The 26,990-nt window shown below is 37.5% G+C and overlaps 1 protein-coding gene across 2 annotated transcripts in view; it reads right to left on the bottom strand.

Annotated features, from left to right (window-relative positions):
• Positions 1-26,990, bottom strand: part of PLPP1 (phospholipid phosphatase 1) — a 90,172-nt gene that overhangs the window by 35,585 nt on the left and 27,597 nt on the right. Inside the window, exons 2-3 of one of the 2 annotated variants that reach the window (XM_060761495.2) lie at positions 19,610-19,761; positions 10,843-11,123 (exon numbers count right to left, since the gene is read on the bottom strand). In XM_060761495.2, coding sequence (XP_060617478.1) covers positions 10,843-11,123; positions 19,610-19,761 — 433 coding nt within the window. The remainder of the gene's footprint in view (positions 1-10,842; positions 11,124-19,609; positions 19,762-26,990) is intronic. The other variant, XM_060761494.2, reaches the window with a different exon arrangement.

Here is a 26,990-nt window from a genome sequence, read left to right as displayed (position 1 = left end):
CAGGGAAGAAGGAATTGCAGTCGTCCCTCCCCTGCTGCAGATTTTATTAATATGGTCTCTTTAGGAATCTCTTAGATCCTCCACTTCAATTCTATGGACAATTTAAAATTATTTTATGAATAAAATCAACTTTTAATACACATGATGATTTTATGCCAAATCAAGTTAGATATAATGCAGTTTATGTTCCCAAAGTAACGAAATAATGTCCAATCCATACAGCATGATACTACACTTTTCATTCCTGCATTTGGTTTAATAGGCACAAAAACACTTTCTCCATTACATCTCTAAGTATGCAGTCCTGCAGATCCCATAAAAAAAGTCATTTTACTCTGAACTCTGGTATAGTTCTATCACACAATGCAATGATTTTGGATTTCACATCAAGAAATTTTAGATAACTAAAAAGAAACCTTAAAGGGTTTACTTTTTCAGCCTTCAAAATATAAAATCTAACTGTAAACTCTACCTTATATAAGCACTAGCCTGTGCAATCAATGAAAAAAATGTTTCAATATTCATTACAAAATTACATAACTACTTTTTTGTTACTTTTCGTTAAGTAAATGTGCCAATGGGGAAACTTCAGAGGTGTCTTTCTCCCTCATTGTTAGAGCCCCTCCCGAATAAAATCAGATTGGCCCCCTCCCACCTATCCTTTAGGAAAAATCTTAAAATTAAGTTGTGGGATCAAGAATTTGAGCAGAAAATGTAGCAATAATAATAAGAATGATTTATTGGACTGACACTGGACTGACCTGGATTATGACTTGAACTTGAGTGATTTTAATTGTTTGTTTATATTTGATATTTTAGCTATTATTTTAAATCTAAATTGTTATTGTAATTGTCTGTGTTTAGGCATCTAATGGTTGCCGATTGTGAGGCCGCCCTGAGTCCCACTCTGGGGGTGAGAAGCGTGGGATACAAACGTATGAAATAAATAAATAAATAAATCTCTTCTTAATTTGAAGAGAAATGACAGCCTTTATAGCTTCACCTCACTTGCTCTGAAAATAAAACTCACTTCCAAGCATTACAGAATTCAAATGAAAAAGTATTAGATGAGTTTTGATTCTAAAGTTTTTATTCTCATGTATCTTAGCATCTGTTTGTATATAAAAAACTTACGAATTACATATGACTTACGATTTAAAAACGAAAACGTGCACATCCCTAATAAGCACACCACCTTCTTTGATGATAGAAAAAGGATAGACATTGTTAGATGGTAGACCACGGTAGGGGTTTTGTTTTTTTAATCGCCAAATTGCAAACAGGGGTGGTTAACCAAAGCACAGACTTCCAGTCTGTGGTTGGCTTATCATGGCATTCAGACATGGCAATCTGTCTGGCTTCTCCTTCAAGGAATCAGATAAATAAACCAAGAACAAATTGTGGGTTGTTTCCTTGGCTTCCTGGTGGATGAAGTAGCCAGATTGCTGGGTTCAAATGTCACAATAAGCAAACCACTAAGGGAAGGTCCATGGCTTCTTTAACCACTCCAAATGTCTTCTCCCTGATTAGCCAGTACCCTCAAGAATTAAGAATTTTTGGCTAGCGGTAGCCTATAAATGCAGTCCGCCTGTTTTTCTTTATCTCCCTTCTCTTCCCTTCCCCAAGACCATAAACTATTTCAGCAGACTGACCTTTTAACTTTTGTACAGTACTTGTATGCTTTTAAAACACTTAATAAGCAAACAACAAGGACAGGTTGGAAAGGAAGCATAACATTAGAAAAGTGCCCGATGTGTCATGCCAAGGGTGAAACTCAATGCCCTAATTGATCTATGCATCCTTCTTTGGAAAAAGCAACAAAATAAAATAACTCTCATGGCATTTTCTCATGATGTGGCAAGTTTGGAGAATGAATCCCTGAACTATGTGCCAGAAATGTGATGATTTCTGCTGGAAAACAGTTCTCCTGCAGCCTCCCAAGCCGAAACAGAATAAATAGAAAGAGTACTGAACATTCCTAGATGATGAACATTTTGATGGCAAGTGGTTAGTGGTGTTTTGAAATACCTGTGAAAGTGTCCGTTGACATTAATATGAAGATTTAATTGTATACTCCAAACTATAAATTAGGACACAGGGTGTTGTTTATTAGCGAAATACATGCTTCGTATTTAGTAGACTCTGTTTACCCCCATGGAAGGCTGGGAAAAGACTCCCATCAAACTCCGAACTACTTTGGATGGAACTAGATGGATCAGTGCAGCAATCCATACATTATTATATGCAAATTCTTACCATGGACTTAATTCAGCATGTATTTAGATGTATGAGTATGCATTTATTTATTTAGCTTATACCCCACCTGTTTCCCAGCACAAGATCCAAGGTTGTACACAATATTTAAAAAGCAAAATAAAGAACTTGTACTTTTTAAAAATGATTTTAGTGTTTCTTCCCTTTGCGGCCTTTCCCTTATCCTCGGCTTTCTTGACTTTATCTGAATCAAGGAAACACATAGCTCAGCTAGGGGAATATGGCTAACAGTGTGTAGCAGGAGCATCTTATCTGAGCAGAACATTACAGTGTATGTTTGCAATTAAAATTGGACACCCTCTATAGTGAAGTGGTATGAATACATCCAGTCTTCAAACAGAATAAAACAGACCACACAAAATAAAACATCCAAAGTTATATTAGATCAAGGGTGGGAACTGTATTGCCCTCCAATTTCCCCATCACTGAAAAAAAATCACTGTAAAAATAGAAGCCACAGAAGCTCTAAGATTTGTACTTGGTTTTTAAAGATCAGCTTAGCATTGAGGACCTCTCAGAATGAAATATGCTATAAGTGCACCAAATCAATGGTGTATTGATTACATGAATGCATCAAACCAAATGCAGAAATGAAACCTACAGGCAAAGTTAACTCATGCCCTTCAGTTATTCATGAGAACTACTGTTCACTGGGGTTCCAACAATGAACTTGAAACCAGGCCAATGGACTGGGGTTCCTGGGCTGGACAACCTAGCAGCAAGTGCAATTGCCCATTGTTGTTCATGCATTCAGTCGTTTCCGACCCTTTGTGACTTCATGGACCAGCCCATGCCAGAGCTCCCTGTCAGTCGTCAACACCCCCAGCTCCTTCAAGGTCAATCCAGTCACTTCAAGGATACCATCCATCCATCTTGGCCCTCTTCCTTTATCCTTCCATTTTTCCCAGCATAACTGTCTTCTCTAAGCTTTCCTTTCTTCTCATGATGTGCCCAACGCAATGTTATTTCCCTCAGATCTTTTTAGGGCCCAAAACAGCCCTTCCTTTTCCAAACTATCAATGAAAAAAATAAAGATGTCTGGCAGTGGTGGGAAAAGGGACTTATGTAGTTTCCAATCTATCTGCAGTTGTCTGTCTATATGCCATATGTAATCATGTGAACTATCATGAGGACAATTGCTTGTAGCATCAAACCAAGCTCCTCCCAGTCTATCATTCTGTTTTCAATCACAGTAAACCAGATGCTTCTGGACAATCAACAGCAGAACATGAAAATCATGACCATCCTCTGATGTCCGTCCAAAGCATCTGGTACCTGATGTCTGTCCAAAGCATCTGGTACCAAGCTCCAAGGACTTGTGTAGCTATACAGCCATTTTGAGTGCAAGCTGAAAAATGTCTGACAATATTCTCTTGATGTCTTCACGAAAGGTAGACAAATAGTTTGTTACACTGCCCAAACTGAGTGCATGTGATAAGAAATGATCATTTCAAGATGGAATGATAAGTTTTAGAAATTTGCTACCAAATTTAATCAGTACAGTTTGCAACACCAAGAAATCACCTTAGACGGGTGCTTAACTTTAAAGCCATGTGTTGTCCATACCTATGCAAGAATAGCGGAACCCATGCCACATGAGCAAAAAACCACATATGCTGTGGCACAACACCCGAGATACACTAATGGAACACTTTCTCAGTACAGCAAAAGCCCAATAACTAAAATGAAGTGGAGCTGGGGGTGTGATACTAGCAGCACATGGAAGGAGTATCTCTCCTCACTATCAAGATTTACACATTTAGAGCAAACAAGGAGGAACTTCAGAGACAGAAAACAAGGAAGTTAATCTATATGCTAAGGCAGCAATTTCTAAAAAATGGATTGTCCTCCAATTTTTGTGACAGAGTGCTAAAATTTCTCTGCCCAGCAACCTAGCAGGTACCTCATCTTGGGACTTCAAACACACTCCTCCAATTCTACTTCACACCAATAATAGGGAATGCCCAGGTAAGTAACTCCACACCAGCCCAATGACCTCATCTGACTACATAACCAACCCACACCATTTTGTGAACCCTTGCTGGCTGTTGTACATTAATGTGAATGTCTTGTTTAGATCTCTGCTTTTATAGAATTTTGTCTGATTACATGTAGTTAAATTTATTGATGTCAGGTATAATTTACTGATGTTAGGTCTTGATTTAATGTTAGGCTTTAATGTTACTTTTCTATGTGGGATTTTTCTGGGATTTTCTGTTAGTATCGTGTGTTTTATGCAGGCATTGAATGTTTACCATTGTTATGTTGGAATCCACCCTGATTCCTCTTGGGGAGATAGGACGGAATACAAATAAAGTTGTTTATTACTACTACTACTACTACTACTACTATTGGGGCCAGTAAATAATGTAATACTCTGTAACAACACACATCACTATTATGTTTTTATGTCATACGTTACAATGCATGGGTGACATATACTCATTCTCTTCCTGTTGATAATGACACCAGCATAACCTGGCTAATGAATCTTAATGTTTCTGGGAAGTGGCTGCCATTTTGTGTGTGTGCGGTTTTATGATTTTTAAAGCAATTTTTCCATCCTGCCCTGAATTAAACCCATTAGAAGGATGTAATAGCTACTGTATCAATATAGAATTGGTGCACATTCCACTTTTCTCCCATTTTGCATAGAAGGAATTCAGAAGCTATTGAGGGATCAAGGTAATTAGCCCACAGCAGGCTGCACAGAAGTGCCCCAAATACTGTACATCCAATTCTCATAGTGTTCATAGTAGGGAACAGTGAGAGAGGCAAAGGGAATCAAAAACACATTTTCTGGTTACATGTGTGTTTTTTCTTAGTTTTTTTTACCATCTAGGGACAAGCCTGGGGTCTTCAAAGCCAACAAAACGGTCCTGCAGTCTACATCTTCCCCACTGTGGAGTAGATTTAGACTTCTCAAAAAACCTAATCCTTAGACCATAATACCCTGCTTCAATATACAAGCAGTACCCAATTTACAAACATCCAACTTACAAATTACTCGCAGTGAAGAATGGAGATGAGACAACAGGAAATGAGAGAAATTGACCCCAAGGAAGGGAAATTCAGTCCTGAAAGATTTACCACGGGGAAAAGGTGTCTCAAATGGGGCTTTCCCATCAATCCTTGTTTCCACAACAAGCCAATTTTTTCAAAATCCATTTATCAAATGGACAGAAAGTGTGGTGGAATCTTCTGAAAAGGGGCACAGACACTAAACAAACATCACAGGGCTGTTAACCCTTCCCTATACTAGCCAAAGCTTAGATAGATAGATAGATAGATAGATAGATAGATAGATAGATAGATAGATAGGCAGGCAGGCAGGCAGGCAGGCAGGCAGGCAGGCAGGCAGGCAGGCAGGCAGGCAGAATTACACTTAAAAATGTGCCTGTTCTGACTTAGATACAAATTCAACTTAAAAAGAAACCTACAGAACCAGTCTTATTTATAACTTAGGGGCTGCCTGTATCCTTCTTTTATATACCAAGTACATAGATAGGCAACATGGTCAACAACAGTCCTTGATGATTAAAGAAATTACTTACTAAAACCATCTACAGATTACTTTTTTTTAAAAGGGGGCATTGCTTGCAACAAGGTAAATTTATAAAATATGGTACAAAAATCTTGTAGCTCTCTGCCTTATACAAATGCCAATTTCCAAAGTTGTCATAGTAAAAACAAAAAAACAAAAACAAGATCAAGGCCAACATTTGTTGCTCTGCTTTTCTTCAATGTTATTCTTAACCATGCTGAGAAAATAGACCAGCGAGTGTTGGAATGCTCATCTCTACATACCTGACCTTTCTACAAAAGATCTGTGCTATATCATTTTCCACTATAAAAATGTGCATCTGGCAATACAAGTCTTACATTAAAACTAAAAATATGTTAACATGTATATGACATTTATTCTGGAGTTACATTTAGCTTCCTTCCAACTTCCATTTTAGCACTCTGACTACCTACAAATAGAAAACTGAACTGTAGTTAGACTTCCCTACACTTTGTATAATACTGGAATAACATAAAATTACATTATAAACAGATAAACATCCTATGCTAAAATCTCAATTGTCATTCTCTTCCGTCAGGGATATTTCACCCCTAACATTTCTCTACACAGGAACAAAGAAAAGAAAGACCTGTCACATGTGACTATGGTATTGTTTTGCTCCAAAAGTCAAAAGTAACATAAGGAGGCTTTTTAATAATACATTCTTTAAAAAAATTTAGTTGATTTACCATCTAATGCTTAATTTGAATGGATGTCATTTCACACTACACAAATGGGTGTTTGTCCAAGAAAGCACTTTCCTTTTCTGCTTGCATGCACCTCCTACATGCCCAAATTTAATGTGGAGGGCCTCTCAAACCTCTGCAGATTTTAGGGAGACAGGAATCTGTTTCAAGAAACAAATCCCACTGGATAGCATTATATTAGAAACCATTCCATAAAGATGCCTTGCTAGGGAGAGGAACATCTTCTTTGAAAAATAAAGCAATATGGGGAGAAGGACGAAATATAAATAAAGTGTTGTTCTTGTTGCAATTATTATTATTATTATTATTATTATTATTATTATTATTATTCCAGAATCATAGGGTTGGAAGGGACCACACGGGCCATTGATTCCAACCCCCTGCCATGTAGAAAAAGTACAAAGCACCCCCCGACAGATAGCCACCCACCCTCTGTTTAAAATAGAAACACAGCACATCCCTACCACACCCCCACCCCCGTAAAACCTTCCAGCTAAGCTGTCCTAACAAAACCAATGGAGATGAATTCTGTTAGTAGTAGCACCAAAATATTTGATACGCCATAATCACCAACCCAACCTTTTATGGCATTAAGGGTTTTTGAAACAATCATGTAATTGTCTTGTTTTATTTTAACAAAGGCTTCCTTCAGTCCCTCAAAGTTAGCAGCCCTTGGATGGATAAACTAACTAGTGTCAATATTTATGACACTTTTGGTCATTGCAGAAGTGGACCAAATCAATATTTAAATCATATCAGCAATGGAATTGTGGAAAGGTTGATACTTCAGAGGCAGAGCTCAGTATTTGCATACTACAAGTCCCAGAATCGACCTCTTTGCTAATCAGATGGGACTGCAACTTCCATCACCTTTGGCTAACAGCAAGGGATGATGGGAATTGCATTTCAAAAAATATCAATAAACAATAACTGGGATGAGTTCTGTTTCACCTTATTTGAAAATAATATTGGTGAATAAAAGATTTGGGAATTTTGAGCTTCAGCACTTATTTTGTGATTGAATATGTTTATTAAAATACACTTAGTATTCAAGAATATGTGTGCACACAAAAAAAGCCAACCTTGTTCTGTAAGACACTCACTCATAAAAGAAAAAGGGGGTTGAAAAAAGATTTTGTGTTCACTTCTATTTTGCTCCCTGGCTACTGTTTTTGTTCTGTTCACTTAAAAATACCCAGTGTCCTTCCACAGACCAAACAAAGGCATTTTAAAATTAGACATCCATAGTTATTGTGGGATTCACTCTTTTAGTAAAGTTGAATGGTAATTGTAGTACAACAGCTCACGTTAGTATATATTTTAAAACAGAGCAATGATTCAAGCAAAATGAAATTTGACACCAAGGTTCAGACATGATTGAGATACAAAAAATTCAATCTTCAAAATATTCTGGCCACTCAGTGTGATCATAAAGTTACAAAATACATCTCAAGCAAAAAGCCTAAATAAAACCTCCAATTCCTCTGATAGAATTGAAACCAACGGTTATTGCATGTGTTATATGTGTTATAACAGTTATTGCATGGGATGTGTTAATGCCCCAACTTTATTCTCCATCTTCATTGCTATGATATTGCACCTTGTTGATGGGAAGCTACCCACCCAAAAATGCTGCACTTGCAGAGTTCAGTGTTCCTCAAACACTCTCTGCTTCATTCGAAAAAATGTCCCAATGGACATTCATAGGAATATCAAGATACTTGTTTAGAAAGTGATTGTCCTCACAACCCTGTTATACACCTGCAAAATGTGGACCATTTACAGATGCCACACTCAACCTCTGGAACAATTCCATCGGCCCTGCCTCAGAAAAATCCTGCAAATCTTTTGGGAAGACAGGCGGACAAATGTCAGCGTGCTGGAAGAAGCAAAGACCACCAGCATTGAAGCAATGATCTTTTGTCATAAACTTCACGCGATTGGCCACATTGTCCAAATGCCTGATCACCATCTCCCAAAGCAGTTACTATACTCCCAACTCAAGAATGGAAAATGGAATGTTGATGGACAGGAAAAGAGATTTAAATATGGGCTTAAAGCCAGCCTTAAAAACGGGCACCAAGAACTGGCCCTTAAGCATTCTAACTGGAGGTCAGCTGTGACCAACAGTGCTGTGGAATTCAAAGAGGCACGAACGGAGGTTGAAAGGAAGGTGCATCAAGCCAACCCTGACTGGGAAATCCACTTGGAAATCGATGTCCTCACTGCGGAAGTACATGCAGGTCAAGAATAGGTCTCTATAGTCACCAACAGACCCACCGCCAAGACCTTGCACTTGAAAGGCAATCATACTTGGACACAAGTGATTGCCGGTGATGATTGAAATACACTAATTAAAAACAAATAAAGACAGACTTGTCTTAAACTTCCATTTCTGCTAAAATATTTAATATTTCAACATTTATTTTTTATTTAAAATATGATACCCTTGATTTTGTTGCCAGTTATTTCACAGTTCTGGTTGCTTGAGTTCCGGTTAACTGAGAGTCTGCTGTATCGTGTAACTAAGTGCCACATTAGTAATATTACTGATGCTTTCAAGCCAATTATGTTTTCAGATGGAAGCCATATTAATACAAATTCTGTACATCAGCAAATGGACTCCTACTGCATTACATAAAATCAAATTTCCATTATCAGCTGCCTGATTTCTAAAGCTGGCCTTGTGCCTTGTGCCCTCATCTCAGCATCAATGTATGGCAACCCTAAGTAGGAGAGACCTTCAAATGTCCTGGTCATCGTAAATGCAAGGCGATGGTTTCTTTAAATGAGTCAATCCACTTGCAATGTGTTCTTCCTCTTTACCTATTTCTTTCAGCCATACTATGCAGTATCATATTCTTTTAGAAACTATTACTTTAAACAGTAAGTTTCTAACTATTCTAACTTGGCTGCAGATGCAGTACTGAACACAGAAAAAAACTTTTAAGTAGTGAAAACTATAATATCTGGAGTTCCAAGATAAAATAAAATATTACACATTTGGCTCTCAGCTATTTTCAGGCCTGGGTTGAGTAGCGGGAGTCTCTGAAACTTATTTCAAGATCATCTGCAGCACCAAGGCTGACCCCACAAACACAATGACCATTCCTAAAGAGCTACTTTGAAGTGTAAGCATCGGGACGTATCCACAAGTAATTTATCTTTTTCTCTTTGCATGGCAATCCCTTCCTGTACTGTGTCCCAAACTTTCAGAAAAGCCTTTAGATTTCAGAAGAGATACTCTATAGTGGAAATGACTATTGTCTAAAAAATAGAAATTCAAACTTCCTTGGGCATTCAGAGCCAGTCCTACATTTCTTTGGACCCAAGCCGTTAAAATTACTTTCACCCTTTTGGCTTCAGTAACTATGTTCAATGAACCTGTTTGAGCGCATCACCCTTTTATCTTTGATCACCAAATTTTTGTCCCATCTCACACATTGTGAAATTCCTCTAGGCTTAAAAAAGTGTTTTGACACATTGCCTTGCGGTGGATGGAGTATTGGCGAATTCTGCTGGCCTAAAAAACCTCAAAGGGTTATCATAGATGTATGAACAGGGTTATAGACAAGTGGTGGGTTTTGGTGTCCATAATTTGGATCCATGATGCTTACAAGTCTATCTATTAACATGACCTGTCTTCTCATAAGCTTTGGAGATTCCTCCCTAATGGGCTGATTCCATTACAATTTCTTAACTTCTGAAACCCTTAAGAAATCCCTTCTTGCATATGGACAGTGCCACTTTGGCTATAGTAGGAACAGTACTCACAAAGTGAACAATGGAAACAGAAGGAATGACTCCGCATGAAGAAGTGACTTAAGCATCAGCAGCAAATTAATTATCTTATTAGTCCTACTTGTGGCATCTGCTCTTGATGATACCCATTCAGCAAAGGGAATTTATCTTGATCAATAAGATAATGCAAGCCTATTTGATTTGTTTCCTACTTTTGCACAGCTGAGTGCTTCATAAATGGAATCTAACAAATGAATTGACAGCAATTAAAGCAATTTATACTTTACTCAATGTGCACACTAAATTCTGGAAAGCATTATTATTTATTATTACTACTGGTGTTGTTAATAGACACACGATTTCGGCAATATATCCAATACATTATATGTGCTCAAGCAAGATAAATCTGACTTTTGGTTGAGGTGAACTTAAAATCCATTATCATTACAAAGCCAACTCCACTGGGATCAAAACTCCACTTATAAAGTATGTAAATTCACAATTTCATCAGGCAATCTCAATATATGTACATATAAAAAAGGTTACCACACTCACCTTCCCTCATTAACCTTTGTTTTGTCTCCAAGGCATTTGAAGTTTTCGATGTAACCTGCACTGCAGTTGATTTGTGACCAATCTGGTTTACATATGTCCAGAAAATGAGGTCTCAGTCTGCCTATAGAATATTTGGCAATGTCTGTCAGAGACTGGCTGACTGCTGCGCCAAAAATGAATGTCCCAATGGCTTTGTATATAGCAGCGATATAGTTGTTTCGCACAAATGAATTGGAGTGCAAACGGTTGTAATACACTGAAAGGGCCTCTCCTAGGATCATCTAGAATAAAAAAAACAGAAATACACAAATTAAATGGAAACACTTATACCACTGGAATAAAAGAATTATATCAGAACTACACACATTTGTAAAGTGGGTTTTCAATTGTCTAGATGAAAAAGTTAATTAAGGCTCTATAAAGAGAAAATAATTTCTAGAAACCATCTCAGACCCCTACTACATTGCCATATAATCCAGATTATCAAAACAGATAATTCAAATGACCTGCTTTGAAGTGGATTATATGAGTTTACGCTGCCATATAATCCAGTTCAAAGCAGATAATCTGGAATATATATGGCAGTGTAGAAGGAGTCGCAGTATCTGGTTCTAATGACCCAGCTAAAATCACTGAAGTAAACAGGAACTTCTGTTCTTTCTCCACTTGATTAAAAGGTGATGGTTTAATGAACTCACAACATAAGTATTAGGAAATCTTCACCTTTCCTTCCTGGAGACGGAAAAAAAAACCTTTCCCACACTCTTTATCAAAAGCTCAGTAGCATCACCCTCAGCACTTAGCACACTTCATTCTTCATCAACTTTCTACTCATTCTTGACCTTCTGCTCAGAAGAAATGGTGTCTCTGCCAAAAACGTGATCATTCTGGAAATTCAGGAACCAAGTCAAATGGCAAGACAAGAACACACATGCCATCGATGTTAAAAGCCAACTCCCACATTCAGCAAAATTTAATCATGTAAAAGAGCAGGCTTCCTTCAGGATGGAAAGGTTTGCCAAAAAAACAACAGAACTATGGGGAAGGTGGGGATCTGGAACTATGGGGAAGTACACTTGTATAACTTTTTGAAATGTTTTTGTTTTATTTTGTGTGTGCTTTTTCACAATAAAGCAAGTCAATTGTAGAGCACTGATAATCATTACTTCATAGTAAAGACTGGGTGATGTGAAGTGTTATTTGTTGTGGTTTCCCACCATAACCCACAAAGATAAATATTATTCTAAAGCTAAGAATCTAATCAGTAACTATTCTGAACAGTTGCTAGACCATGAGAAAGAGATCAGGATCCCAAGAGTGCATACCAGAATTTAGAAGGAGTTTTTTCCCTGTTTTTCCGATACTCTGGCCAAAGTCTATAACAGTGCAATTTAAAGTAACAGCACTTACTTGGGAAAGGGGAAGATCATCATCAAAGTGATTTAAAATGTAGCAAGCACAGATTTTTCCTTTTGAGGGCACTCCCAGCATCTGATGCCAGGTTTTCTGTTTACCCCAGATTATCTGACAGCATGGATCCATATAATCTAGTTTAAAGCAGAAAACCTGGGATCAGAACCTGGGATATAGGGCCTGTCTGGAAGGGACCTGAGTCTATGGATTCAGAACAAGAGTTACAATATTCACACAAGGTATGTTATTAGTGTTTTGCAGGTGAGTTACACAGGACTAAGGATTTGTCTCATGGTTGGAGATATGGCTGCAATACAAATAGTAGAACTGGAAACCCAACATACTGCACATATTCGAGTATAAGCCAAGTTTTTCAGCCCTTTTTTTAGGCTGATAAAGCCCACCTCGGCTTATACTCGAGTCAAGGTTATTTATTATTTTACTCTGTTATTATTATTATTATATTTAGTACAGTTATTTTAATCTATCTATTGTTATTATTACATTTATATTATTTTAATCTATTTATTATTATTACATGTATTGTTTTACACTATTTTTATTTTTATTACATGTATTACTTTACTCTATTATTATTGGAAGGATACGTAAAAATAGATACCAATAAAATTACATTAATTGAGGGATCAGTAGGTAAAGGTTTTTGAAAAATATACATGAAACTGTAATTTAAGATTTTTTCGTGTCAGGAGAGACTTGAGAAACTGTAAGTCGCTTCTGGTGTGAGAGAATTGGCCGTCTGCAAGGACATTGCCCAGGGGGCGCCCAGGTGTTTTGATGTTTTTCCATCCTTCTGGGAGGTTTCTCTCATGTCCTCGCATGGGGAGCTGGAGCTGACAGAGGGAGGTCATCCATGCTCTCCCCGAATTTGAACCTTTACCCTGTTGGTCTTCAGTCCTGCTGGCACAAGGGTTGAAACCACTGTGCCACCTCCATGATTTAAGATGAGACTGTCCAACTCTGATTAAACCATTATTCTAACCTTTTTCAATGTAAATGTGCTTATTTTGAAATTTACTAGTAGCTGCTGCATTTCCCATCCTTGGCTTATACTCGAGTCAGTTTTTTTGTGGTAACATTAGGTGCCTCGACTTATATTCGGTTTGGCTCATACTCGAGTATATATGGTACATAGACAGAAGTAATTTCCATTTGTGCCTCTTGTGATGTAAGCCACCCTGCAAAGTCCATGTTCCATGGTACATATTCCTATACTTACAGCCATCATTCATAATAATCAAGTGACATATAGGGATGCTAACATGATATAATAAGCAAAAAATCATATGGAGGGGCATGTATGTTACTTGCTTGGTTAACAAATACCAAGGCACCCTGTTTTGCCAGGATTATCCACCGGCACTGTCGGAACGAATTAATTACCCTAGATCTCACACCTGGAACTAGTTGAAACAACACTGTCAAAAGCATGTGGGGGTGCAACAAGACAGCAGTTCCCACCCAAAATTAATAATCAGTCCCTGGATCTTTCAGAGTCACAATAAAGAGCCCAGGGTTTTTTTTACATACCCACTTAAAACAAGATTGGAATGTTTATCTTTCTATATACTGCATTTATTTATTCTGCAAGAACTGCACACAAGACAATCTCTGTTGCTATTATAAATATATTAACTGCATATGCCATTACCAGGCCCAAAGCACATGCTGGTTCATTTGTATCTAGACCTGTGTTCCTCAGACTGTGTTCCTCCAGGTGTTTTGGACTTCAGCTCCCAGAAATCCCAGCCAGTTTACCAAATGTTAGGAATTGTGGGAAATGAAGTCCAAAACATTTGGAGGAGCACAGTTTGAGGAAACCCTGATCTAGACAAATGCTTTGGGGTTTAAGAAATGCCCTAGGACAGTGGTTCTCAACCTGTGGGTCCCCAGATGTTTTGGCCTTCAACTCCCAGAAATCCTTTTAAGCAGAGGCTGGATGGCCATTTGTCAGGGGTGATTTGAATGCAATATTCCTGCTTCTTGGCAGGGGGTTGGACTGGATGGCCCATGATGTCTCTTCCAACTCTTTGATTCTATGATTCTATGATTCCTAACAGCTGGTAAACTGGCTGGGATTTCTGGGAGTTGTAGGCCAAAACACCTTGAGAACCACTGACCTAAGAAACTTGTGTCAAGATAATTTTTGCACACTCGTGAGTTCTGCCTTCTCCCAGGAAACATATAATACCCTTTACAAAATGACCTTAGTACATTTTACAGAACAGGTAAATCGCTTGATCTTATATTTAAGATGGGTGTTGCTGCATTATCCCATTCTGAGTTTCAGGGCAGGTGTCTAATTATTAGCATCACAAGTAGTTTATTATTTCATAATCCGAGAAACTCCTCAACACAACCTAGTTAGCATGTTAAAATAAATCTCAGTGCTTCCAAGGAGGATGACCTTCTTTGACAGATACTTTCAGTACCAAGGTACCTTATAAGAGCATTCGCTCCTTCCCAGACATGCTAATATTTCTGACAAATGTGTAACTGTCCTTTAGTAGTAATCTGATTATCTCCAGACAGAGTAATCTCACCTATCAATGTTTATTTGCTAAAGACAAATACATATTGGTACTTTTCCTACAGAATCAGCACTTCTGTTAACTACCAAGATAAGAATTTTCTAAAATAATTTAACAGTTTGGAATTGTTTGTTTACTCTCAAAAATGATGATGGGTGCTTGACTAAAAAACAAACTAATGTTGACAAAGGTGGTTAAAGATGTTCATCTGGTTTCAGCCACACCTAGAAAACTGGAGCCAATCAGCGGTGAAGGATGCTTACTCACGTCTGCAAAACAGAAGCTGTGGTGTCCCTAAATTTTATCCTACTGTGCAGGTTGCTCAGCATCTTCAGGGGATATCACAACAAGAACAGAATTCAAGAATAATCTGCAGCTATTCATAACTCGCTTCATTAGCCCTAGAAGTTCCATCTCTTCTTTTAGAATGCCTGAAATATACAGCAAACTTTCTGAAGTATGATGACTGGAAAAAGCAACCAACAGGAATATGTTTTCATCTTTCTATATACTGAAAGATTATCAGTTCAGGAATTCAGGCAAGGAATGAACATTGAAATAATCATAATTACGCATAATATATACAACATCTTGGACATAGATATTAGTGTCATTATTTACTTGCATCTAATTCTCTATGTAGCCCAAACAGATCTCAGTAGAAACTTAAACACACAAGAGTCAGTTGAGTTTTTTTTAATTAATTAATTAATTAGTTATTTGTATTTATACTTCACCTTTCTCTCCATGGGGTCTCAAGGGCTGGGCTTAACACAACAGGCCGAACTGCTGTGCTGCAGAAAAAAATCCTGTTAACCCAGCAGTTCAATCCTGGGTTGGGGTGAGCACCCACCATTAGCCCCAGCTCACCTGCCCACCAAGCAGGTCGAAAGCAGAAATGCGAGTAAATAGGTGCTGCTTTTTGTGGAGACGTACTAAGGCACCCTTAAGGACATCGATTGATTGGAGGAAAGCCCCCCATGGCTGGAGTTGAGCACAGCCTCCAAGATGCCAGAAATAATTTGGGAACAACTGCCTTTACCTCTGTTTGTTAAGTCTTTAATCAGCGTTGTTCAGTGTTTAATCAGCATTGAATGTTTGCCATATGTGTATATTCTGTAAAGATGCTCTTGAATACCCTTCGGGGTGAGAAAGGAGGAGTATAAATACTGTAAATAAATAAATAAATAATGCGGACTTCTAGAACTGCATCTTTGTCACTTCCAGATTGCAGCAGTCATAATAACATTGTATTATGTGCAACACTATATGTCTTGTGGAGAGTATGCCCTAAAATGCTTTCTCAGCCTCTATCCCAAAGCACCCCACCAAAACTAAAAAGCCAGAAAGGAGTGACTATATATCATTTTCAGCTTTGAAAGATGCATGCAGTACCTTTCCAGAATGGCTGAAAATTGGATTTGGTAAAGTATTTGATGATGTAGACTTAAAGCTATGGATATTTATGCCATGCTATCAACTTCTTTCTCTCAACTGCTCTTGAATATGCTATAAGATCCTTTCATATACTTATCCAGATTAGCATAGCTATGGTCTTTGAAAACTGGGTGTTGTAGCTGCCTGAGCTTCAGACCATGTCTAGCCCTACTTTAAGCAGTCACACACTATTAATTTTTTTAAGTTATTCTACTACACTTAGAACCAAACCTTTCTCCACAAATAAGTAAATATTTAATCTTGATTAGAATGTGTCTTTTTGTTAGAATAATATATGGTTAGAATGTATTATTCAGCAACTGGCTTTCTAAAATTCAGTTTCAGAAACTGCTTTATTTTATTTTATATTAGAGGGCCCTCAGGCTCTTTTCTTTAAATACTTAGCACAAAGTGAGTTTTTGGTTAATATTGTTATAGCCTTGAAGAACATCCTGAGCTGAAAAATACTTGGAACTGCTTTTATAATAGGCAGCATTAAAAATAGCTAAACTGGAAATGACTTCCAGGAACAAAACAACACTACAGAAAAGTTATTTTTACTTCACCTCAAGAGCAGGGTGAACTGGAAATCAGAAGAATGCTGAACCTGTTCATCTTCTCATTTATGGTAAGGAGCTAGTAATTTGTTTCAAGCATCCTTTCATTTTTTTTAAACAATGTAACACTGATGATATATTTCAGTACAATGTATATCTGAACAAATTATAACAGTTATCTATGGCACAATCAATTTTCCAGTAAGCTGAGGAAACTATCAGAAATATTTGGGCTTACAGCAATCATGTATGACATATAAGTAGCCTCTTACCCAGGAACTAGGCCCAATCTAGTTTAACTTTAGAAATTAGGCAAGGTCATGTGATTTCAGGGTGGTATAGGGATCCTGGGGTTCTTTGTAATACAAAAAACAATAACAAGAATTCACTTATTAATGCAATGGTAAGCAACAAAATTTCACACTCCCTAAAGCTATTTGCCTCAAGTAAAGGCATACAGGGTTAGCTCTATTTTAAGTGCTAACCCTATACTTCTACCCTTCCTTGATTTAAATAATGGTGCAACTTAATCGGGAAAATGGCCTGTTCACAGAAAGACTTGACACTCTGGGTTCTTCCACACAGCCCTATATCCCAGAATATCAAGGCAGAAAATCCCACATTATCTGAGTGTGGATTCAGATAACCCAGTTCAAAGTAGATATTTTGGGATTTTCTGCCTTGATATTCTGGGATATAGGGCTGTGTGGAAGGGCCCTCGGGGGCTTCTTATTACATAGTAATTAAAACTTGTAGATGCATGCAATACACACATTGCAGCCGACACACTAACATGTCGCAAATTACAGTTTGGAAAACTCTGCTCTAAAGATTTCAGGCAGCATTCTTTCCTAATTTCACCTGAAAATCCCTTCAATCTACTTTTGACCTTCCATCTAAATGAAGTAAGATCATGTGTTCAGAGTAATATAATGATCCTTCAGGTGAATAAGATGTAACATCACTTGGAACGTCCTGTTTTAAGCACTACAGCTCATAAAGGATAATTACAAGCTGAAATGTGTTGAGGAAAGTGACTACAAGAGCAAAACGACCAAACCCTATGAGGAATGGCTTAAGCACCTGGATATGTTTAAAGACGAGAGGCTTAAGTGGTGCTATGATAGCCACCACTGAATGGCATCTTCTAAAGGGATACCCATATAGAAGACGGAGCTAACTTTGGGGAGATGGTGGTGGGGTATAAATAAAGATTATTATTATTATTATTATTATTATTATTATTATCATCATCATCATCATCATTATTATTATTCTGTTGCTCCAAATGGCCTGAAATGACAAAAAGAAGATTTCACTTAAACATTAGCAAGAGCCTTCTGTCAGTACAAGTCACTTTACAGTGGAATGCACTGCCTCAGATGGTGGTGGGTTCTCCTTCAATTGAGATCTTTAAAGAATAGCTGGGTGATAATCTTCCAGGAGTCTATAGTTGCATATTTCTGCATGGCAGGGATAGGACCACATGGTCCTTGTGGTCCCTTCCAACTCTAAGATTCCATGATTTTATATGAATTTGATATGTCCTTATCTCTAGTGCACAATACAGTTGTTCATGAATCATACTTTTTTGAGCCATAACATTTATTATTCTATGAGCATCAGACAGAAAACCGCACCTAAACACACTTACTTGAACTATCCATATTTCTGCAAGAGATCCCACCTACCTCACAGACTTGATAACCCTGTGCACAAATGCTTTGTCCAAATACCAAAGGATATTATCTACAGCTTTTAATTACTATTAGAATCCTAAAATTATTTCCTTTTGTTTGAGTAAATACAAAGGCTGGAGTGAGAAGAATATTTTATTTAACATGAACAGAGTGAAAAAGTTCTACTACTACTACTACCACCACCACCACCACCAACTGGCCTAGAAACAGTTAACATAATTAGATGGAATTATCAGGCATTAAATGACAACTGAGAGTAAAAAAAAAACTGCTGTTTTTTAATCAGACCAGATGGAAAATTTCTGCTTTGCCTCTTCTACTGATTATATTGTTTACCTTTCTTCCTGATATACTGTACAAAGTAAGCCCTACTCTCTGTGCTTAGGCTTCATTACTAGGGTCTGTGTGTGTGAGTGAATGTGTAAGTCAGAACACAGTCAGTTTAAGAAAACTGGAAATCTCCCTTGATCACAACATTGGATTCATCTTTATGTCTAGGTTGGTATTGGGCAAAAGGCCACAGACATTTCCAACAAGATAACGACCCAATAAGACTCTCATTTGTTCATATCCTCAAGGCAAAATGATAATAAAGTTTATTTAGTATGTGTCTCCATTTCTTTCCTGAATAACCTAAAACTGAAAATATTTTCCTTGAAAGCACTGCATGACCTTTCCATTTTGGTTGAGTTTTCAGTTAAAAGCAGACAGTAGATTCAGATTTTGCGTGACTTCCTTTAGATACCAATCAAACTAGATATTCTGCAAGTGGGTTTTTTTCTTTTCAGGGGAAAAGGGTTAGCTGCTGAGATTTTAGAATGAAGCAAGCAATGCATGTACAAAATTAAAATAAAAAGGACTTTTAACAATTAAGTTAATAATAAATGCATTACAAAGGTTCTAAGATGTATGTAAATTCTGCTCAACATAAAGCAGTTCATCTTTGTTCATAAATAAACCAAATGCTTACTCCTGAAGGAACTCCTGAAGAGCTGCCTTCTTCAAAGACTGTGGACTCTCCTTTGACATCATGTATACCCGATTGCAAAACAAGGCATGACAACTTCTCAAGTGCAAGATAATGGAAAAAAATTAGGTGTACACTTACAACGATTATATCGAATGGAACAATAATCCCCGCTAACAACTGATATGAAATGGTGTCCTCTCTGTAAGGGTACTGGATGGATTCATCATTACAGAACACTCCTCGTTTGAAGGGAATATGCCTTGCAGTCAGAATTGCAAAAGGCAAGCCAGCTAGCAAAAAGAATAAGATAATTACGTTACACAGGGTGTTTCAAAAAGTTTTAACCCCAAGCATTTTCCATCCAAAGCAATAAGCAAGAGCATAAAAGAGACATGCAGATAGGTGGACCATTTCGGCTTCCTTCCCCATGCATGCTGATTCAACATTATGTTTTGAAGCTTTGAGATCAAAAAGAAAGGCACGACAACTTTTCAAGATTTATCTCTGCCCACACAACTGTACTAAATTGACAGTTCACAAAATGCATTCTTAGAAATAATTTTAAAGCAACTCTAATAGGCCTTCTATATTTGTTTCTTGCTCATAAGCAAGCCAGATTTTTGTGTTCCTCTCCAGTCAATGTTCCTATCCAGAGACAGACAACTGTGTTCTGTGAAACATTATGATTAGTGTGTCAAAGAAAGAAAAGAGGAAATAATGCAAAGGAATATGGAAAAACTTGGTCACTGTTTCTTCTGTAAATTGCGTCCAACACTACCACTTATGGTAAATTCAAATCAAAACAACACATCAAAAAAAGATGCATATGCAAACACAGGTTTGTTTTGCAAATACAGCTCATTGCTGCATCTTCTTTGCTGCCTTTGTAATCTGACAGACTAATTAGAAGCACCTTTTAAAAAGCTTCATCTACAAAGAGGACTTCGGAGAAAACATATCTCAACATGAACTTGACAGGCAATAAGAAATGTATACATCTAAACTTGAATATTATTTCGACAAAAAGCAAACAGACCACAAAACTTGCCACTCAATTTTCGTTAAACAGAAAACATAAAAATCCCTCCACTCTCTCCAGCTCCTCATGCGGGGACAAGAGAGAAGCCTCCCACAAGGATGAGAAAACATCAGAAATCATCTGGGCGTCCCCTGGGCAACATCCTTGCAGACGGCCAATTCTCTCACAACAGGAGCGGTTGCTCCTGACACGACAAAAAAAACAAACAAAAAAACAGCATATTTCAAATTAGTGTAAGAGAAACCCAACCCTAAAAGCTTCTTTTAAATATCTCGGAGTTGAGGCAGAACCACATTAAATTTTTAATCACTCCACTTTTAAGGCAGCATGAAAATTTCCAGTTCCAAATAATTACCAAAAACATTCATGTATTGCTTGCTGAAGCTTTAAAGGAACTTCAGAATTTTAATGAAGAAAGAAATAACTTCGCATACTGCAGTCTTGTACTCTGCCAAGGAGATCTGTCCTGCAACATTGGGGCAGTAAGAGCCAGAGCTGTGTAGGTTTGAGCACTGGACAATGACTCTGGAGACTAGAGTTCCAGTCCCAACTCAGCCATTGAAACCCAGGGCAAGACATACTCTCATTACCCCAGATGATGGAAAAAGAAAATCTCCTCTGAACAAATCTTGCAGAAAGAAAGAAAACCCCCTGATCATTTACCTTAGGATCACCATAAGGCAGAATGAGCACCAAACCATCTACACATAAATGTTTTACACATGAAGTAAAGTGAGTATCAACAAGTCTGAGATTTTCCTCAGCTCCTTTTCTGAAAATAAGGTTATGCAGATGCAGACCATCATCTATAAGGTCTGCCTCTGAATTACCTTAAAGATTACATTAAATTCAAATACACAATAACCTTCTTTGTCTTACTGTAATGCTGACTGTTTTCAGCTTTTACCATTCTTCCCACTTCTCATAAACTGTCAAAACCTAAGAGAAACTACAAATCTTACAATCCAGAAACTTGTCCCTTGTTATGTAACAAAATTTAGAAGACTTTAAAAGTGAATTGAATTCAGAAGTTATTCAAATATATAAAATTTAAAATGTTCAAATGTGATAGTTTTATGAACGAAGTTATACAGAAAGAATAATGGCATCTTAGATACTGGGCTGGGAGAAGGAATTAATATATAAGATGCCATTATTCTTTCTGTATAACTTCGTTCATAAAACTATCACATTTGAACATTTTAAATTTTATATATTTGAATAACTTCTGAATTCAATTCACTTTTAAAGTCTTCTAAATTTTGTTACATAACAAGGGACAAGTTTCTGGATTGTAAGATTTGTAGTTTCTCTTAGGTTTTGACAGTTTATGAGAAGTGTTTCAGTAATCTATATGGGATGTAACCTTAAAATTGGGTCATAACATTTGGAACATTTATGGACAATTAACAAAAAACAAACAAAGAAAGAAAGAAAAACAGATACTGGGCTGGGAGAAGGAATTAATATATGTTTTTCTTTCTTTGTTTGTTTGTTTTTTTATGGGGGGGGGGGGGCTAAAAAAAGTTTTTGTGGCTTCAACAATCCTAAAGTGTTCCATCCCTACCATTATCACACCAATATTCATCTCTTCCCGATTAATTGTCCATAAATGTTCCAAATGTTATGACCCAATTTTAAGGTTACATCCCATATAGATTACTAAAACACGTTCTACGTGGGGTTGACTTGAAGACTGTTCAGAAGCTTCAATGGGTTCAACGGGCGGCAACCAGGTTGCTCACTAGAGCGGCGTAAAAGGAGCATACCATCCCCATTATGTTAGCTTCACTGGCTGCTAGTCTGCTACAGAGCACAGTTCAAAGCACTGGCTTTAGCCTATAAAGCCTTAAAAGGTTCTAGCCCAGTCTACCTATCCCAACATATCTTCCCGCCATGAACTATCTCAGAAATTAAGGTTGTTTAACATAGGAATGTATTTTAATATGTATTAATTTTAATCTAATTTATTTTTAAATTAACATTGTATGTTTTTAAGGCACTGTGGAGGTGCCACATGTAAGCTGCCTTGAGTCCCCCTTGGGGTAGAGAAAGGCAGGATATTAATAAGGTAAATAAATTAAAGAAATAAAGTTAAGTAAGGTATTCCTATACCCCTGCATTTAGAAGCATATAATATAAGATTAATTGGAAGGAAGAATAAAGCAAAACCTGAACAGAGAAGAACCCTCTTTCAGAAATTAGTACTAGAAAACATAAGGACACCAATAAGATTGGATGTTGAGTCTATTTGAAATTAATTTCATGTTTAGATTTCAGTGTTTTGCATATGCTCTATTTTCAACTCAGACAGTTGTGCATTCTGTTTGTATAAATTCATTTGAGGGTTAGGCTGATCAAATTGGTAATTCAATTAGTTTGGCAAATACATTCAAAGGGAGTTCAAGCATAAGGCTTAAGTCTGTTTGCATTAGTCCAAACTTCTTAATTAAGAAATGTTTTGACAGGAAATATTTGTCGATTTTTTTATTGCATTTGCACTCAATCTTGTTCAAGGCAATGTTTTAATGGCCAGAAAATCCTATGATGTAAATCAGGTAAAATAGCTATGACCTCAAAGACATTCAAGTATGATGGGTTTGGATGTGAGCCTAGGTGTGCCATGTTCAAAACCCAGTAGTTAATGACTGCACATTGCCACTAGTCTAGCTAGTTATAATACTTATCTAAGAACCTTTTAGGTTTGTTTTTTAGCATTGTTTCAACGATATGTACAAGGACTTTCAGATCATGTATACAGTTCTTTTAAATTACAACCAATAGAATCGATCTTGCCTGGGTTAGCTATATAATAAAAGGGCATTTTGCATATCAGTGTTTGTCAACAAGCTAACACAAAACAGGATATAACAGCATATTCTGGCTTCTCAATGTACAATGCACACAATTATATATTTAATGAATAAATTCTTTATATTTTTACAGGTATTCTTGTCACAGCTTTCATGTACAGATAAACAGTAGTGTGTAAAGCAGTTTTAATCACAGTGAATATTTTTAAATAAAACTCCTGATTTGCTTTGTTTTGAAGGTAGTGGTTCTCAACCTGTGGGTTCCCAGGTGTTTTGACCTACAACTCCCAGAAATCCCCGCCAGTCTAACAGCTGTTAGGATTTCTGGGAGCTGAAAGCCAAAATATCTGGGAACCCACAGGTTGAGAACCACCATTTTAAGGTAAAGGAACCCAAGATAAATAGGAGGAGGCTTAGTATTCGCTGCAGGTTGATTTCAGCTCACCCCCCATGGATACCAAAATCCATGCTTAAGTCTAATTATATACAATGGTATATTGAAATCGTGTCCCTTATATCAAATAACAAAACAAAGGTTGGGTTTGGGGGGGGGGGGGGTAATTAAAAAAATATTTTCAAGCAGTGGATGGTTGAATCCATGGATGCAGAATCCGTGGGTACAGAGGGCCAACTATTACTAAAGCAAGTTGGTATACAGCTGCTAGGAACTCTGAATGCAGTTCTGACTTCCTGAGATCATTATTCTATGCACTGGGCCATTCTGCTGCCACAGGCCCCAGCTGTAAAGGGGAGAAAACCCATGAAATAACACTATTTGTAGATGTCAAGAATGGTACTAAGATGCATCCTGCTTTTAACACTCCCACAAAACCTGCTTCTACTCCTAGAAAAGCAGTACTGTTCATTTTGGCATAGCTCTGAAACAGGTTTTAAATACATCATAGAAATTCCTGAGGCAAAGGCTGCACGAAGAAGGTTTTTAGCATGCACATTCAAGTCAGTGTACATTTTATACATAGGGGCAAGAGCTGAGGTATTCCTGAGGACAAAGCAGGAGGTGCTATGGCTGACTCACACTGCTTCCCCTACATAGCACTCCCTTTTTATCACATTCCTAGGTTCTGGAACCCAAACAAGCTTGAAAATAGGTCTGTGGCCTTCCAAATAATAAGATACACCTACAGTGTTTAAAGTTTGTCAAATATCAGCAAAACATCTTTCAGCCTCACAAAAATCCTACTCTGCAACTACACAGCATAATGTACCATACCTCCTGCATAGCCCCTAGCCTACCACTGCTCCTACTACTGGTCATTCCTCCATTGAAGTGGGACCTGAAACAGATGTTGCTGTGAGAGTGTTCCTGGTCAGTCAGTAATGCATCATTCCATTATATTCTATCATCATCATCATCATATGGCATTCTCCCTAAACTGAGACTCATGGCTTACAATTCTCCTTATTCTTTGGTTTTCCATTTTCCCTTTACAAAATACTTTGCCCTTCCCACTGAGTAAACATAGTATCTAATGGGCTGTATCTACTGATTCCTCCCATCTTGTAGATGGTTGGTTCAGTTTTAGCTACAGCCACCTCTAAATTCAGGAAATACAAGACATGATGAGGAGAGAACAAATGGACAATGTGCCACTCACATGTAACAAACGCCCCCCCCCCACATTGCACATATCTTTTTAAAGAAAAGAGGTACCTTAGTCTGCCACCGAAATTTGTCTGCACACTACTTCATGTAGCATTTTGACTGAGAAAATGAACTAAATGCAGCACACTCAGGCAAACAGTCAATACTTTACATGAATTTAGATTCTTTTAGTTTAATATCAATAGTCAATATCATAATGAATATTCAAATACCTACTTTAAAGGTTAATGTTGATATAGATGAAAATTCAATAATCTAGAATCAGTGGGAATGTTTTATTTCTCACTAATAAGTGTGGGGGTTAATAATAAGCATACACAATGGGGCTTTGAGGGGGGGAAACCTGGTATTAAAACACAGAAATACAATAAAAATACACTTGAAGAATAGACACCACAATGTTTGAACAGTTTGTCCATATTGTGTAAAATATTGTTAGTAACTATTCATTTACAGATAAATGTTGTGCCTCCTGAAGTCAGATATAATAGGTTAGCCCAAGAAAATGGAAGGTGTTCACACCTATCATGCCCCCACAGAGACTCCCACTATTTCCCCCAATTTAAGTCTTCTTTAGTCCAAAGGGCCTGGTCTGTTTGTGTATAGTGATTGTTGGGGGGAAACCACAGTTAGCCCTTCCCTTTAAGACAGTGGTTTCAACCTTTGATGCTCCAGTTGTTTTGGACTGCAACTACCAGAAATCCCATCCAGTTTACCAGCTGTTAGGAAGCTGAAGTCCAAAACAACAAAGCTTGGGAACCACTGCTTTAAGACATTCCCTTTCCCTTAAAGACACCCCCCGGGAGGCAGAGCCTTACAGCTAACTCTGGCAGCCTCTCGGGAGTAAACCATTTGTCCAGGAGGTGTTAGAAGGAGTAAGGACGCTAACATTATTGAAGGTCAAAGGTTGATAGTCAAAGGCTGGTAGAAGTCCAACAATTGAAAAAATGAACAGCTAGTTTTACAAACAAAGAGACTTTGCCATAGATACAGAGAACAAGGAAGAAAAGACACAGAAGACAAGGAAGAAAAGAACACTGCACAATCTAACCTCCAACCTTTTTCAGAGACTTTTGATTGTCAGATTGGGAAAGAGTTAGAATTTGGACCTTTTGCGATTTTATTAAATTCTTTATTAACTGTCTTTCTAGATACATCAACTCTGTTCCTAGTAAGATCAGGGCACCTTCTGAAACCTTTACCTTTACTAACTTCTGAAAACAGCTTGCATGGACCTAACAACACCCTTTAAAAGGACTTCCAGCGGTTCCAGCTCTTAATGAACAATGACAACTTGGCTGGTTTCAGGTTCTACAGGATAGTCAAAGGAGGAACAGCTCCAAGTAAATGTCAAGTATTGACTGTAATAGTATGTTGCTGAAGTAAAGAGCAAACAAATGAGCAGTACTAACTTTGGGGAGTGTAGATATATAATGAAATATTACTTCCAGGAAGAGTTACCATGAGCACATGATTGTAATTTGTGATGCGTGTTTATCTGATTGCACAAAGCATTTCACAAAGGTCTTACTTTTTTAAGAGTCTTAAAAGGCTAGTAGACACATGTTATGATGTTTACAACACTTTCTAAGAAACAGTTCTTCAACGTGTGGCCTACTGTTTTGATGATTCAAGGTTGCTGATAACTAAAAACTGAAACTGGATTTCCCCACACTTTCTTCCCCAAGCATACATTGAAGTTACACTAGTTAATCTTACATCCAAACATATATAGGTTCATGCTAGGCATCTTAGATTTGCATTTCATTGCTATAAATACTTCTCAGCACTCAGTTTAACTGCACATTGGAATTCAATAAGGATGCTTAACTCTAAATCAGGCACCCTGGTAACGCAGCGGATTAAACCACTGAACTGTTGAACTTGCTGACTGAAAGGTTGGCAGTTCAAATCCAGGGAACTGGCTGAGCTCCCACTGTTGCCCAGCTTCTGCCAACCTAGCAGTTCGAAAACATGCAAATGTAAGTAGATCAACAGGTAGCACTTCTGTGGGAAGGTAAAGGTGCTCCATGCAGTCACACT

Source organism: Anolis sagrei, chromosome 2 (assembly GCF_037176765.1).
Source record: "Anolis sagrei isolate rAnoSag1 chromosome 2, rAnoSag1.mat, whole genome shotgun sequence".
Lineage (NCBI taxonomy): Eukaryota > Metazoa > Chordata > Lepidosauria > Squamata > Dactyloidae > Anolis > Anolis sagrei.
This window is presented reverse-complemented; position numbering and strand designations above follow the sequence as displayed.